Here is a 17500-nt window from a genome sequence, read left to right on the forward strand (position 1 = left end):
GAGATAAACAGCGAGATGATAGAGAGAGATGTGAGAATAGAGAGAGAGAGAGAGATGAGAGAGATAGAGAGAGAGGGGGAAATAAGAGAGATAAACAGCGAGATGAGAGAGAGAGAGAGAGAGAGAGAGAGAGAGAGAGAGAGAGAGAGAGAGAGAGAGAGAGAGAGCGATATTCGAAGGACCAGTTTTCTGGCCAAAATTTCGAGAGAAAAAAAAAACAGAGTTATTTTCCGAGTAGACGCCAGTACAGTAGAGTGGTGTGTTCATTAACAATGCCACGTAGATGGATAAATCAATAAGCCTTATCACAGACAGCCGTTAATTAATCTATAACAACCACTCACGACATGAATTCAATGACATTCTGCTGACTCGAATAATTTCCATGTTAACTAGGAAACTTTAAAGTATTTTATTCTTTAAAGTCACGTATTTAAAACTTTGTCCAGAAAAGTCGTCCTTCATGACATCGATTGATTTAAATGAGCCTCATCTTGGCAAAAAAAACAAAACAAAAAAACAAAAAAAACAAAACGAAACAAAAATAACAAAAAATACAAATAAAAAAAATCCAAATTCAAATTAAAAAAACCCCAACAAACAAAACAAAAAAAATATATCAAACATGGGACCTCGCAAGGTCTTCATTAAGGTCCCAGGTTTGAAAGTTTTATAAGTAATCGTATGTCTTCAGCTTGTTGTCGAATGCCTCCAGGGATTCTAAATTTCTAACTTCAAAGGGTAAATTGTTCTAAATTGAGGAGCCATTATATACATATAATAATATATACATAATATATATATATATATATATATATATATATATATATATATATATAAATATAAGAGAGAGAGAGAGAGAGAGAGAGAGAGAGAGGTTGCGACGTTTCTCTTTAACTAAAAAAAATGGAGGTGGATAGATAGATAGATAGACAGACAGATAGATGGATAGATAGGAATGTTGCATAAAGATGAGAGAAAGGGAAGAATGAGAGAGGGAGATGAGAGAGAGAGAGAGAGAGAGAGAGAGAGAGAGAGAGAGAGAGAGTGAGAGAGAGAGAGAGAGCGAGAGAGGGAGGACAGCAGTTCCTGAAATTAATTGATACACACAGACGCCTCCCTCTCATGTAAACCCCAACACACAAGTGAAGAACGTAAAACAAGAAAACGACACATAACTTGGTTCAACCCACCTTTCGACAAAAACGTCAGCACAAACATAGGACAGCAGTTCCTGAAATTAATTGATACACACTTTCCAAAAAACCACAAGCTACATAAAATTATCAACAGGACTACCATAAAAATAAGCTACTCGTGTATGCGCAACATAGAACAAATAATTTCAAGCCACAACAAAAAAATATTAATAAACCACCGACAAGAGCAAAACCCACCCATCAGAAAATGCAACTGCAGAAATAAAGAACATTGCCCGCTAAACAAACAATGCTTAGAATCAAATTTAATTTACCAAGCCACAGTCACAGAAACTAAAACAAACAAGCAAGAAAAATATGTAAGACTAACAGAAAATAATTTCAAAACAAGATACAACCTCCATACCTCAACATTTAGAAACACTAACAAAAAAACATCCACAAAACTCAGCGAACATATTTGGAAATTAAAAGACAACAAACTAGACCACAACATTTCATGGAAAATTTTATCTAAAGCAACAGGATACACACCAACATCAAAACAATGTAGCTTATGCCTGGAAGAGAAATATACTATAATCAAACACCCTCATGAAGCCACACTCAACATGAAAAGTGAGATGTACGGAAAGTGTCCCCATCGGCGTAAATTCTTGTTAAGCAACTTTAAACCGGAACCACTTCAAGAAACAACAACAGTCAACAAAACAACTCAGTCCTGACGATGGCAAATTAAGCCTGAAACATTAATGTAGACTGTCTCAAACATTGTGGTAAATATTTTAAAAATATATATATATATATATATATATATATATATATATATATATATATATATATATATATATATATATATATATATATATATAATGTAAATTTTCACTCACATTTTTTTGGCCGAGACGAGTCGTCTCGGCCAAAAAAATGTGAGTGAAAATTTACATTATATATTAGCTCTAACCACCATTATCGAGCACTTTCGTACCTACAAGTACCCACCAACACTATATATATATATTATATATAATAATAATAGAAGAGAGAGAGAGGAGAGAAGGAGAAGAAGAGAGAGAAAGAAAGAAAGAGAGAGAGAGAGAGAGAGAGAGAGAGAGAGAGAGAAAGAGAAAGAATTTTGTCTCTTCCACCGAAAAACAAACCCAATAAATTTGCCATCTAGCCTAGTTCCTAATTATTTGACTATCACCTCTATTATTATCATCACCGAGTCCATTCCAACACAACACCGTATTGACGAGATGGCCACAGTCTTCATCACCAACTCCACTTTTCAATTTAAAAAAAAACAACTAGTTAACTGTTGCACTCTGGAAAAAACTCGTAAATAAAAATAATTTGGCCAGAAAACTCGTCCTTCAAATATCGATCGATTTAAATGACTCTTATCTTCGTAAAAAATCTCAAACCTTGGACTCAAGGAAGACTTCGCGAAGTCCCAAGTTTTAGAGTTTTTGACAAAATGAGCCATTTATCTTTATCGATGATATTTGAAGGACGAGTTTTCTGACCAAATACGATACCCCCCCCCCCCCCCCCCCCCCCGGCCACCTCCCACAGAACAGCAGTTCACTGGTTAAGGGAAGGGGAGAGGGGGGAGGGGGACAAATATGTTTAAAAAAAATTTCGATCAATATTCTTAAAGTCATGTCAACATATTTAATGTATGTCCCCAGGAAGAATGAAAACATACACTGCCCATTTTGAAGTAACAAAAATATCCGTTGCCATGGAAACAGCAGCCGTAATCTCGTGCCCTACTTTTTATCATTTGACCCGATGAATTTTTCAGTTTGTGTTTGGATAAAAAACACAAAGAGTAAATATAACAAAATGGCTCCTGTGAACAGAATTTTATAGATTCTATGCGTTTTGGTCCACGTGTATTTATTTGCAGGTCTGATAACCCAATCCCGTTTGGACTCATTCATTGTTGTAATGGAAATCTCAAAAAAAAAAAAAATGATGTAAAATACTGTCCATTAAAACAATGTTAAACTAGGCCCATAATTGCGTTCAGATGTACGACCTGTATATATGTGTAAACGTGATTAAATGTCCACAAAAATGGTCATAATTTATTTTATCGCTTCTATCCCATTACACATATGTAATACACAAAATTTCTTGATCCCATAATCTTATTTAAGCTTCATAGATTTCCCGTGTCAGGCTTCTGCCGTGTAGTTTCATAATATTTATAGCAATAGATAGAACGAAGTTAACGTCACTCGGGTCTTTGTTATTGTTGGTTTTTTTTTTTTTGCCATCCACGTTTATGAGTAATTCTCGCCACTATTGTTGTAATGGAAATCTAAAGAAGAAAAAAGAAAATGACGCAAAAATATCGTCCATTACAACAATGTTAAACTAGGCCCATTAGTGGGATCGGATGTCAGACCTACATATATCATGCGTATCCCGTTACAGGTCTTGGGGGAGCAATGCATAAAGATTATTGCCCTCAACCCCTTATCTAGCTGCATATATTTTCCATGTCTCGCTACCGTGTGGTCTCGTCTTCTCCTTCGACACAACTATATATATATATATATATATATATATATATATATATATATATATATATATATATATATATATATATATATATATATATATCGATCGTAGTTTTCGTATCGATGATTTTGGTTGTAAATATAATCCATGTCTGATTCCCAATGTCATTGGGATTTAAACAAAAAAAACAAACAAACAAAAAAAAAGGAAAGAGAGAAAGACGAAAAAAATCAAAATAATGAAAATTAAAGCCAAAATAAAGAAAAAACAGAAAAAAAAGGAAATATATAAGACAAAGGGGGACCAGGCAAAAAACCCCCAAAATGCAAACAATCCCCCCCCCCCCCCCCCAAAAAAAAAATACAACAAAAAAAAACAAAAAACAAAAAACAAAAAACAAAAAACAAATACAAAAAAAAAAAAAAAAAATACAAAAAAAAAAAAAAAAAAAAAACAAAAACAAAAAACAAAACAACACACAACTAAGCAAACAAACAAAAATATCTTTACCCCCCCCCCCCTCAATACAAAAACAAACAGACATACAAACAAAATATCAGTTACAGAAAATAAGAACAGGAAAGACTCCATATAAAGTTATAGTATATTATATTACATATTAATAAAGCATTGTTATACATATCGCCTACGACGAGAAACAGAAACCATGATCGTTTATAGTCAGGTTAATACAGTTTAGTGAGAATTACTCATAAACGCGGATGGCAAAAAAAAAAAAAAAACAATATCAAAGACCTGAGTGACGTCAACGTCGAACTATCTATTATACGATTCTTACACTCTTTCGTTTTGGAATTCCGGACGTGTTCCCAACCGCTGCACCAGCTTGCGAGTGCGCTTTGGGAACTAAGTTCGAATTCCAAGAAGCAAGAGTGTAAGGAATCTTTTATTCTGCCCCTCAATGAATTTTGATTTCGTCATCTTTGAATAAAAGACATGTTCAAAGATACTTAGAAATACTTCTTTTTAAAGAATCAATTTTTTAGTGAAATTTAACGATTTATAATCTGACGTCACAAATTATTATTCCTTATTATGAAAACATGATATAATTACAGGTTACTATGATTTAGGGAGAGGGGTAGACAGAAAAAATTGCTATTATTCCATCCTTCTCACTGGAAAACACTATCATTTCTTTGTAAATACGTATCTAATTGTTGAACAATGCGTTGAATGCATTGGAGAAAATAATTATTTCAACGATTGCATAGTATTTTCGCACATGTTATTGGTGTGAAATAATGTGTAAAAAACCGCTGATTGGCGATTATCAATAATATTTTGGTGTGCATGAATACAAATCCAATGTGTATTTAGTATTGGGTCAAATTGTCATTCAAGCTGGAGGAGAAAGATACAAAATATGTTGAATAGAAATACTAATGCCATAGATCTATAATTTAGTCACGAAATATTTCATAATCATACTTGGAGGGGTAGAAAAACGTATTTTCTCATTTCTTTGTATTTATTAAATTCGTTACATATTTACCGTGCAATAACAGATACTCGCAAACTCCTAGTGTAATTAGGCACAATAAAAATAACTCGTTTAATAAACACAAAGAGATGAAAGAATCGTATATTATACCCGAGTCTACCTCTCCCTGTAATAAATAAATAGCACAGTAAAGAGAACTTTCATTCAGAAAAGTAAGTGGAGCAGACACTAATGCTGATAATAACAGAAAATGAAGTGAGTAGAAAAGTATCAGAATACAATGGAGAATACAAATTTCGCGGCGATTGGGGCGAGAACCCGCGACCTTACTGGTACGACAACTCCGCCTGGCCGTGAGAGAGACGCTATGCAGTTAGTCCCCCATCCACCACTTGTGTACCAATGTTGTGATGGATGGCGTTGACTGCATACCATTTTCCTAACATTACAAAAGAATTAAAGTTCGTATTTCGTAAAAGTGTAATCGAAGAGTGATTTTCCTCCCATTTTGAGATATTGAGGATTATCCCCCCTGAAATGTCTCATTCGATCTATTATTTTATCATATTTAAATTTCAAATTCGCACAAATATGTGACCCATCGTCTCAAAACGGTATCATTTGGGGATGAACCAGATACTAAAAAAGCCGAAATTAATGCTAAACTGAATTAATAGTATTGGTAACTTGAAATATGATATTCACTCTCCTCAATATAACATACAAACTCAACCTAAGTCTGATATTTCTGGCTATATATTCAACTTTTAGCATCTTAATAATCCCGACATAATACCGTTTTGATGCGAGGGGTCACATATATAGGCAGGGGAACTCTTGTGCCATTTAATACTTAAAAATAAAAGTTGACTTTTCACTTTTCCACATGGATGGAAAATCTTAAAAAGTAGAAAAATGGACTTAACGAGGCTTGGAAAACCAGCCTTCAATTATAAATTTACTTTTACTGACCTTATTCACCCTGATATAATACCGTTTTGATACGGTGGGCGACACATAATAATATGTATTATAGAGACCATGTAAAGAAAACCAAAATGATGACATATGATTTTTATCTGTTTTGTTTTGATCTGCTTTTCTTTCACAGAATTCTTCCTGAACTAATATTACGACAACACATTATGGCAACTTGAAAGAAACACTACGAAAATGGAACATTGTAAACAACACGCGACACAGCAACGAAATCTACACATACAAATGTAGAAAAAATGTAGTAATACCCATTGAGATTAGTACGGTGACACCTTAAATAAGGAACGGGAGGAAAACTTCGACACACTGAAAAGAATCCCAAAAATAACACACACTTTGAAATGACACACCCCAAGAACATGTCACTATGTACAGCAGCACTGAAAGTAAAGGTCAAGGCCATAAGATTTGAATGAGGAAACCAATAAAAACCAATCTCTGAAATGGATCCACAAAACGAGATGACGCCCTGAAAGTAAAATGGAAAGCGTGAAGCTTGAACATAACACAAAGTTATTCTTAAAGCTCTTTTTAGAAAGAAAATGTCAGCTGATCAAAGTCTCCACACATCATATTTCTAATTCTGATTTATTGTTTCTACAACAACTTTTAAAGAAACAATAACATTGCCTCATGGATCACTAGTCTTTTTTTAAAAAAAAAAAGATAATTAGTACAGCCGTGTCAAACTCGATAAAGTTTGAAGTTTTAAGCTCAAGAACATCAAATGATTGGATAGTTTAATGGTAGAAGCTATTAGCTTCAAGTAGCTAAACAACCATATTCCAATATACCTTTTGAATCATATAAAACACACAACCCCTCATACACACACACGCACACACACACACACACACACACACAAATACACTCACTTATACACACACGGCGAGAAGGTTATACCAGACCAAATAATTGACAAGATCAATTCACCTGTGGAAGGTCATGACGTTTGAAAAAGCACCACACATTCCATCTGATACCATCACATGTCAATAATAACTAATCAAGATGCTCGTCATCAGTCAATTCTACCTGATGTAAATGATAAATGAAATTATCATAATCTCTTCTCTCCGTCTTAGTCATCTCTGCTTACCATTATTTTCCATAACACCAACCTTATGACGTCATCATCGACTTAAAATTACGCAAAGGTATTATTATTCCATGCTGGGTAAATTTTTTTTTTTTAAAAAAAGGAAACCTACATATAGAAAGGAAACGAAAACAAAAACCGATCACCACCACTACTATAGAACATTACCATCATCATTTGTACAAATGCATACAGCTTAAAGGAGATCATCAAGGCCAGCCATCATTACTAACACAATAAACAAAGTCAATGACAACAACAACGACAAGGCCACAGACGATGTCTGCGATTGTTTTGATGGTGGTGGCGTTCGCCAACTTTGTTTTTGTCCCGTCCATTCTGGCCTCCAACCTGGCGATGACGTCACCAGACATGAGGCCCGGATGCAGGGAGAAGTGTTCGGTGAGAAAAAAAAGTTGTATGATTTCATGCAAAATGTTATCTAACTATCTTTCTATCTATCTAACTGTCTAGCTATCCATCTATCTATCTATAAATCTATCTACCCATCTATCTATTATTTATCTATCTATCTATCGATCTATCGGTCTACCTATCTACCTATCTATCTGTCTATCAATCGATTATCATTTGTCTATTCATCTATACTTATCTGTCTGTCTATTATCTATATATCTAACTATTTATTTATATGTCTATCTATTCAGCGATCTGTCTGTCCTCCTGTCAGTCAATCCATCTATCTTTATAACCCTCCTTCCTCTTCTCTCCTCTCTCATCTCTCTCCTCTCTCTCTCTCTCTCTCTCTCTCTCTCTCTCTCTCTCTTTCTAGCCTCCCCCTTTTTGTCTTATCACTAGTCCCGTTCTCTTACCCAGTTTTGATCTTGTTTTTATTATTTCTATATATTTTTGCCTCCCCCCCCCCCCACTATCTTATATGCTCTCACTGTACTCAGGTGTAAAATGAGTACTCGGTCGTTAAAATCGTTGTCTCTATCCGAACAAAAAAAAAAAGTAATATCGCCTAACAGGCATCATGTTACATCCTACATTTTAAGTGTTGCTGTGCGACTAGGGAGCCCCTGCAAAGCGCTTTGAGTATGTTTAGTGGATATTGCGCTATTTGAATGCTCGAGCTCAAGCAAGGAATGGGGGTCAAGCTAGCTCAGTTCAGTTGCCAGAGCACACGTTTCACACCCACAGGGACCAAGATCGACCCGGGTGCAGTCGAGATTTGTTTTCTGACTCCTCTGTCCACACGGCAGTCAATTGGTAGCTGAGTCTGTTAGATTTGGCGGAAAGTACTTTGCGATAGACTAGCGTCCTAGAAAAAAATATCTGGACTGCATGCACCATGGATCAATTTCTGTCCTTTTGCGTGTGAAGCGAATGTTTTATCAACTCAGCTATCGAGACCTTAAAGTTATAAGAAATTAATATTTTGCTTTAAAGCTTATTTTACTGAACAAAATTGTGACCCCTCGCTTCAAAACTGTATTATGTCGGGATTATTAAAATGCTAAAAATTGAATTTGTAGCCAGAAATATCAGACTTGGGTTTAGTTTGTAGGTTTTATTGAGGAGAATGAATATCATATTTCAGGGTACCAATACTATAATTCTTATCATTGACCAGTTTAGCATTAATTTCGGATTTTTAGCATCTGGTTCATTCCAACATGATACCGTTTTGAGACGGTGGGTCACAATTACTTAAAGAATGCACTCAGACGTCGAATTCCTTTTAAGTTATAGTTTTAAAAATAAATTTTAAAGTAGGATGGGTCTGACATTCCGGGAATATGGAATCCGCAATATGGTCGGTAGGGAGTGCGGCTATGCGGTCTTGTGGTATGACTCTCGCTTTAGGATCGGAAGGTTCTGGCAAAGTTAAGTCCTTGGAAAATGCTCTTTTTCTCAATTTATCTCACCGTACTCAGGTGTAAAATGAGTACCTGAACATTAACAGCGTTGTCTCTGTCGGATAGAAATTGTAGTATCGCCTAACAGGCATCGTCATGTCTCGTTCTACATGTTACGTGTTGCTGTTGGTCAGCGACCCCCTGTATAGCGCTTTGACCACGTTTAGCGCTTTACAAAGGGTCCCTGACTAACAGCAACACCTAACTTGTAGAACGAGACATGACGCCTGTTAGGCGATATTACATTTTCTTCCGACAGAGACAACGCCGTTAACGGCCAGGTACTTATGTTACACCACCTGAGTGCCGTAGAGGATGTGAGTAAAGAGCTTTTTCCAAGGACTCAGCTATGCACCGAGCGAGGCTCGAACCCAGGACCGATCAGAAAGCGAGTTTCATTCCACATGACCGCACATCCTTTTAAATGAAAAAATAAATTAATTTTTTAAAAATCCCTTTATTCATCCCATAGGGGAAATTTGTCTCTAGGGTCTATTCCAACTGAAGACTGGAATAACCTAGGCGTCAGCCGCAGTGCAGCGCCGCAAATTGAGCTAGGGCGAAGTCACTTGTTCAAGACCACACAGCGTATCGGCGGGTGATCGAACTCGGTACCTTTCGGGTGCGAATCAAAGACCGTACCGCTGAGCCACGCTGCCCCAAACTTCCACTAACTGTCAGATGGTACCACCACCCTGATTATTATTTTTATCTCAACAGGATGAAGTGAAATGCGTCGTGGAACATGGACATTGTCTGCACAGTACGTATTGATTCATTTTTTAAAGTTTTTAATTATTATAATTAATCAATTAACTACCGTATGCAGGATGAATGGGCATAGGGACGTAGCCATTGTTATGTTATAGCCTGATACTGAAATCCAAAAGGACTGGCAGTTTGACGTCATTATTTGGTATTTGCACCGCCTAGTGAGTTGTCGTTAGTAGAGCTCATGGAAACAAGTTATTTCATTGGTTGAACTATTGAATACAACACACCATTTGTTTTCTTTTGTGGCAAAAGACTGGCATTTTGACGTCAGATTTTGGCCAGTATCAGGCCATAACTTTACGAAGGCCACGATAGGGAGAAGGGATATTATCACTATAGATAGTATACACTTGGCTGAGAAGTTCACAACATTGCCATCCGGAAGTATAACTGGTCAACACACAAAACTGTGTGTAACCATGATCGTTTATAGTCTGGTTAATACAGTTCAATGAGCATTACTCATAAACGCAGATGGCAAAAAGCAATAACAAAGACCTGGGTGACGTCATTTTCGAACTATCTATAGATAGTATGCGCTTGACTAAGAAGCTCATAACATTGCCATCCGGAAATAAAACGGACCAACACACAAAACTACGTTTATAGTCTGGTTAATACAGTTTACTGAGAATTATTCATAAACGCGGATGGCAAAAAGCAATTACAAAGACCAGAGTGACGTCATCTTCTTTCTATCTATAGACACCTGGATAACCACATCTCTCGAACAGTCGTCATAATGTAAACAATGGCAGTGATTGGTCAGAGAGAGAGAGAGAGAGAGAGAGAGAGAGAGAGAGAGAGAGAGAGAGAGAGAGAGAGGTCGACATCATTCACGTTACTGTATATAAACAACCAACTATCTTTGTCCGAATACGTGTGAAGGCAGCAGCCTCTTATGGTTCACACTACTATGTTATGACGATCGACCCAATCAGCAAAGTCCTGTCCGCATTCGTGCACACATCTCAAACCCGTGTGAAGGCGTGTTACCAATCCCGTGTTTTGATTGGTCAAAAATCTACTGGTTAATAGGATTCAACAGTCTGATGTCACGTCCGCCCAGCAACCAGCAGCTTTATTCTAAACAACGAAAATCGGTACTTTTTATTCTTCTTGCTGGCGAGAACTTTTTCACATGGCATGTGATCAGAATGTATAAAAGTCAAACCATGATCAGATTTATAATGTTTTTCTACTCTGGATACACTTTATATGCTCGTCGGAGATGTATTTCATAAGGCGCTGATGGAGATTATGGCGTCCGCCATTGTTCCGATAGTTTAGAATCAGTTCCTATGCGTCATTACGAGGGAAATGACGTCACTACTGTTGATACTGTTGAACTCTATTGTGCTCACGGCTTTAAGGATCTTTGGCTCTATCTATCTATCTATCTATCTATCTATCTATCTATCTATCTATCTATCTATCTATCTATCTATCTATCTATCTATCCATCCATCCATCTATCCATCCATCTATCTATCCATCCATCCATCCATCCATCTATCCTATCTATCTATCTATCTATCTATCTATCTGACAATATTATTATCCAACTAACGATTTAAGTTGCGCAATATTTAATTGAAAATAATACCTTATAATGAAAATACAGATCGATTTAACTGCTCGTAATTAATGGGGTTTTACTCGTTCCCACATACATTTATCTGGTAATCTAATTAATATTTGTCTGTGGTGTTATTGGTTTTTAATGGTAACTTTTATGTACTGATATAATAACCATTCAGATCCGTTTCCCGGTTTCTATAGCGTGAAATGGACAATAGCAATTGCTTGCCACGCCTTGCATAGGACGCTTATCTATCGCAAAGTACTCTCCGCTGGATCTAACAGACCCAGCTACCAATTTACTGTTGGTAGGACAGGAGTGTGGGGGTGGGGGGGGGGGGGTTGGAAAAAAATGATCTCGACTGCACCTGGGATCGATATTGGTACCTTTGGTTGTGAAGCGAGTGAGCTACCAACTGAACTACCGGGACCCCCGTGTATTGGTATGCAGCATATTAAATTATTTTATCAAGTTTTTAATGATAGTGTAGACCTTATGTGCACTGTTTATTTTAAAGTTATAATTATTGTGAAAATGATTTGGTAATAATTTTGTAATTATTTTAATCTTAATGATGATGAAGATGATTATGGTGGCGACGGCGGCGGCGGTGGTGGTGGTTGGGGTGGTGATGATGATGAGGATGATGATGATGATGATGATGTTGATGATGGTGGTGATGATGATGATGATGATGATGATGATGATAGATGATGATGATGATGATGATGATATGATGATGATGATGATGATGATGATGAGTGAGTGATGATGATGATGATGATGATGATGATGATGATGATGATGATGATGATGATGATGATGATGATGATGATGATGATGATGATGATGATGATGATGATATGATGATGATGATGATGATGATGATAATGATTATAATAAGGAGGAGGAGGAAAAATAATATGATATTTTGGCAGATCTGTGTAATCATAAAATTACAACAGAGATACAGGCATATTGTGATGGTTTTATGTAAATCACAACCTCCTTGTTTTGGGTGATTAGCCCCACTCCCTCATCGATCCCCATCATTGTATGTCTTTGTGGCCGTGCCAATAGCAGACATGCCTAGTGCTACGAAAAGTTCGTAGAATTTCGGATTTTTTGGCTCCAACTCCATTGGCATGTTTGATTCAATAAAGCATGTCCAGTCCTTCATGTTAAATGTTGCTGTTGACCAGGGACCCCTTGTAAAGCGCTTTGAGCACATTTAGTGGATGTTGCGTTATATAAAGCTCAATTAAAAAAAAAAAAATTAAAGAAAAGTTTTGTTGCTTAGAAACTTTCTTTAGGACTTTGGACGTATTTTGATTATGCTGAGGGTAAATAATTTGATTTGTAATGCTAGCATATTTTAATTTTAAAAAATTAAAAAATTATGTCCTTCCGCCACGACATCATAAGATATCGTCGCCTAGGCATTCCACGAAGAAATATAGACAATCCATCAAACAAGATGTCTGATGTCAACAGGAATCACCCATGTGATCAAATTGGGGTTTTAATAATCTTGACCAAGGAAAAAAACGAAAGTGCCTGAAGCGTGACTCGAACCCGGGACCTTCTGGGTCACAGTGCAATGCCTTAACCACTCAGCCACTCCCCCCCCCCTATATAGGATAATATATTGCTTAAGTTCAGGGCAAATAATTGATTTGTGCTGCTATGTGGTCTTGTGGTATGACACTCGCTTTCGGATCGGATCGCATAGTTGAGTCCTTGGAAAAGGCTCTTTACTCACATTCTCTCACAGTGATCAGGTGTAAAATGAGTACCTGGCCATTAACAGCGTTGTCTCTGTCCTAAAAAATTATAATATCGCCTAACAGGCGTCATGTCCCGTCCTACATGTTAAGTGTTGCTGTTGGCCAGGGACCCTTTGTAAAGCGCTTTGAGCACGTTTAGTGAAGACTACGCGAAGTCTCAAGCTTGAGAGTTTTTTTTTCCAAGATGAAGATCATATAAATCGATCGATATTTGAAATAGGAGTTATTTTCTGGTCAATTTTTTTAATTCTAGTTTTTCCAGTCTATGGCGGTTAATGAGTTAAACCCTTGCGACCATTACCAGGAAACAATCGCCTGAAATCCCACATGCTCCAGATCTTTAAAATGAAGAGAATCAGGCATTTGCCATTGTGGTGAAGGACAGGAAGTCGCCTACACATGATGCTTTGCGCTTAATTAAAAAAAAACCCAAATAAACTCATAAAATCCCCCAACCGGATTTAACGTACCAACACACAACACTACGTGCATCCTTATAAGTTTACAGCCTGATTAATACAATTTAGTGAGAAATATTCATAAAAATGGCTGGCTAACAATACGCTTCAATAGTCGTAACGTCACTTCCCTCGTAATGACGCATGGTAACTTAGTAACTGGCTCTAAACGATCGGAACAATGGCGGACGCCGGTATGAAATATTTCTCCGACGAGCATAAAAGCGTATCCAGAGGAAAAAAAACCCATTATAAATCTGATTATGTTTTGACTTTTACACATTCTGATCACAAGACATATGAAAAGTTCTAGCCAGCATGAAGAATAAAAAGTACCGATTTTCTTTGTTTAGAACCACGATGTCCGCCGTTGCTGGGCGACGTGACATCAGACTAATCAATCCAATTATTACAATGAGATGAGTGACGTCAATTTCGTTCCTTCCATGCTCTAGACCTGTCCAAAGTATGCAACAGAAGAGAAGATAGATTTTTGGCCTGGAGTCTTACTTCTTCAGACTTCTGCAATGACGTTAATACTGCGGTAAAATTCTTTTTTTTTTTTAAAGAGCTTTTATGTAGGGCAATATTCAATAAACGTGCTCAAACCCAAGACCTTCCGAACCGAAAGCGAGTGTCATACTACAAGACCACGTAGCCGTATATAAACGTTTCATACATTGTTTTCCAAATTATTTAAGTCAACTTAAAATAACCATTCCAAAAGATCAGTTGAGGTCGACTGATTTTTTGGTATCGTTTTTTTTCTTCTATTTTTCTTTCTTGCTTTGTCTGACACCTTTCATACACACTTGTTCAGTTCTTTATCTTAGCTCGGTGCCTGCTCCTTAATTTCTTAATTTGATCCTTACGACTACTTACTGCCTATTATGCCTGTTGACACGTAAGGCAGCAAAGAAGGACTTTCCATCTTTGTTGATGTTTCTAAAAGATTTTCGACGTTAAAAAGTAATTAACAAAAATGAATATAACAGCTTTAAAAAAATGAAATACCAACACGGAACATTTCGAGCTCAAAAGCCTTCTTCAGCAAAAATGAAAAAAATATTAATACATTAATGGGAGCGATCTATATTCATGTTTTCGTCCATCAATCACATAATTTGTTGCTGTCCAACGATTGGATTTTCCTAAGAGATGTAAACAGGCTGCTTTATTTATGCAAGTTGTAAACATACCCAAGTGTCAAGCTGAACAAAATGACCAATCATGATGTTAGATATTTCAAAAACTGTGAACACTTTTCACTATGTGGATCACTTTGAGCACATACTCCACTGTGAACAATGACCTCGAGCACATGGAACTGTAATATAGATCATGCCCATTAACAACCAGGTAGAAGACAAATATTATATCAGGTAAGTCCTTTAAAAAGGAAGGACATTGAAATACAGTGTACCAGACACGGAGCATTTCGGGGTCAAAATCCCGTCTTCAGCCACCAACCCCCCACCCCCCCCCCCCCAAAAAAAAAAGAAAAAAAAAAAAAAAGAAAGAAAACCCAATAAACAATCTAATACATTACTTAAAAAAGCAAGTCGAAGACACAAGACATTGGGCACGTCATTTAGAAAGGAAAGAAAAGCCTAATATTTGTGTGCCTTGAAGGACCAGGATCTATTCACCAGTAGATTTTTGACCAATCAAAGCATGGAATTTGTGACTCGCCTTCAAACGTGCTTGGACAAACATAGTTTGTTGTTCATAAACAATAACTTGAATGAAATCGACCTCTCTTTGATCATTGTTCTTGTTTTTATACCTCCAAACGTGTGACTAGTTACCACACGATTTTCGTTTGAATTCACACAGTTTTCTGTGTTGGTTCTATCGATCAAGCGGTAGAACAGTGGGTATTTAACTAAGATACATACAGTGGATGGTAAATCCTGTGTAGTTTGCTGTGTCAACGATTCACTGCCATTGTTTACAGTATGACGACTGCTCGAGAGGCGTGGTTATCAAGGTTGGTGTCTATTGGGGAGATTCACTCAATCCTAGGCGCGCGTGTTGCATCCCGAGCTATTTTTTCAAAATACGTTAGCATTTTGTGTGTGTGTGTGTGTGTGTGTGTGTGTGTGTGTGTGTGTGTGGCGAGTTATACGTAAACAACCTCTTGGTTTATTCTATTTCTGTATTATCTACAATAAATGTCACTCAATATTATTTTCTATAGATAGTGCGCGCTTGGCAAAGGATATCACAACATTGCCATCCAGAAGTAGAACGGACCAACGCACAAAACTATGTATAGATAGAATGAAGTTGACGTCACTCAGGTCATTGTTATTGTCTTTTAAATTCTTTTTGACATCCGCGTTAATGAGTAATTCTCGCTAAACTGTATTAACCTGACTATAAACGTTCATGGATACACACAGTTTTGTGTGTTGGTCCGTTATACTTCCGGATGAGAATGGTGTGAGCTTCATCCTAGCTCACACTATCTATTACCCTGCACTTTTATAGTCTGGTTCATAGATAGAATGCGGTTGGCCGAGGAGTTCACAACATTAGGCTTTTAACGAAATCGGGTCGAACGCCGAACCCGAACGCCGAACCCGAACGGATATAGCCTTCTCACGTGACCATGAACGAGATCTGGATAGTGAAGACTCTCAAGCGGTATGCAGCATCGGATCTAAGGTCACGTGATAGAGGATAGCTTGGGTTGCTGTTGGCTTGTGTTAGGGGAGGGGCAAGGTCAGTGTCATTCAATAGTATATAATTGTGCATGTGGCGCTCTATACAGAGAGAAAATTATAAATTGATTACGGGGGAAGGTGGGGGGAGGGGGGGGGGGTTGACCCACAAACGATCGAGGTGTTGGGCTTCGGGTAGACCATGATACGAAATCAAAGAGAAAAGGCCGCTGGTACTTGGATGGTGGAAATGGTTGGGGGGGGGGGGGGGTAGTGACAATCAGCATGGGATGTATATATTAACATTAATAATATAGGCAATAGATGACCAGGGATGTGTATTGTTTGTATATGTTTGTATGTGTGTGTGTGTGTGTGTGTGCGCGCGCGCGTGTGTGTGTGTGAAAGGGATTACACAAAAACACCTTTCTCTGTAGCTTCCAAATGATTACGTATACGATAAATTTGAAACCCACATTGTTTGAATCAGCTCACTAATTAATTCCTGAGCCTTGAGATGGTGACGCCACTATTACATACAAGACCTTGCAGTCGAGACGGCAGGGCTTTTGGGTTACACAACCACTATTTACCCATCGGTCAGCGGTACTCTTTGATGTATACAACACTCACCGCCTTTACGCAAAGCCGCCTGCCCATAAATCAAGAGATGGTCTCCTAACTGTTCACAAGCGAACTGTCAAACGAGCAATCGATGATTGGATAAGAATCTCAAGATCTCATATAATAAGGTAAGTTTTGGAGAGGTGATATACCCCCACCCGTCATCGGACAGAACTTTCATTGCGTTATATCATATGAGCTCCGCCTCCTCTTTCTATTCGGGAGTGACGAGATTAGACGAGAGGACGCGAGAAAAAAAATGGTCACGTGTTGGGCAAGTCGTTCGTTAGGCGAGCTTCGGTGTCTAACTATAACTCCGTATTGCCATCCGGAAGTATAACGGACCTACACACAAACTCTATGTAACCATGAACTTTTATAGTCTGGTTAATACAGTTTAGTGAGAACTGCTCACAAACGCGGATGGCAAAAACAATAACAAAGGCCTGAGTGACGTCATCTGCATAC

General features: G+C 37.5%; 1 protein-coding gene across 11 annotated transcripts in view; it reads left to right on the forward strand.

Annotated features, from left to right (window-relative positions):
• Window positions 1-17500, forward strand: part of LOC144975194 (uncharacterized) — a 126959-nt gene that overhangs the window by 87789 nt on the left and 21670 nt on the right. For all 11 annotated transcript variants that reach the window (XM_078919024.1, XM_078919014.1, XM_078919023.1 and 8 more), the window contains 2 exons: window positions 6272-7660; window positions 9862-9904. In XM_078919024.1, coding sequence (XP_078775150.1) covers window positions 7508-7660; window positions 9862-9904 — 196 coding nt within the window. In that variant the 5' untranslated portion in view covers window positions 6272-7507. The remainder of the gene's footprint in view (window positions 1-6271; window positions 7661-9861; window positions 9905-17500) is intronic.

This window comes from Berghia stephanieae, chromosome 6 (genome assembly GCF_034508935.2).
Source record: "Berghia stephanieae isolate SIO BIC M18660-M18661 chromosome 6, UCSD_Bste_1.3, whole genome shotgun sequence".
Taxonomy (NCBI): domain Eukaryota; kingdom Metazoa; phylum Mollusca; class Gastropoda; order Nudibranchia; family Aeolidiidae; genus Berghia; species Berghia stephanieae.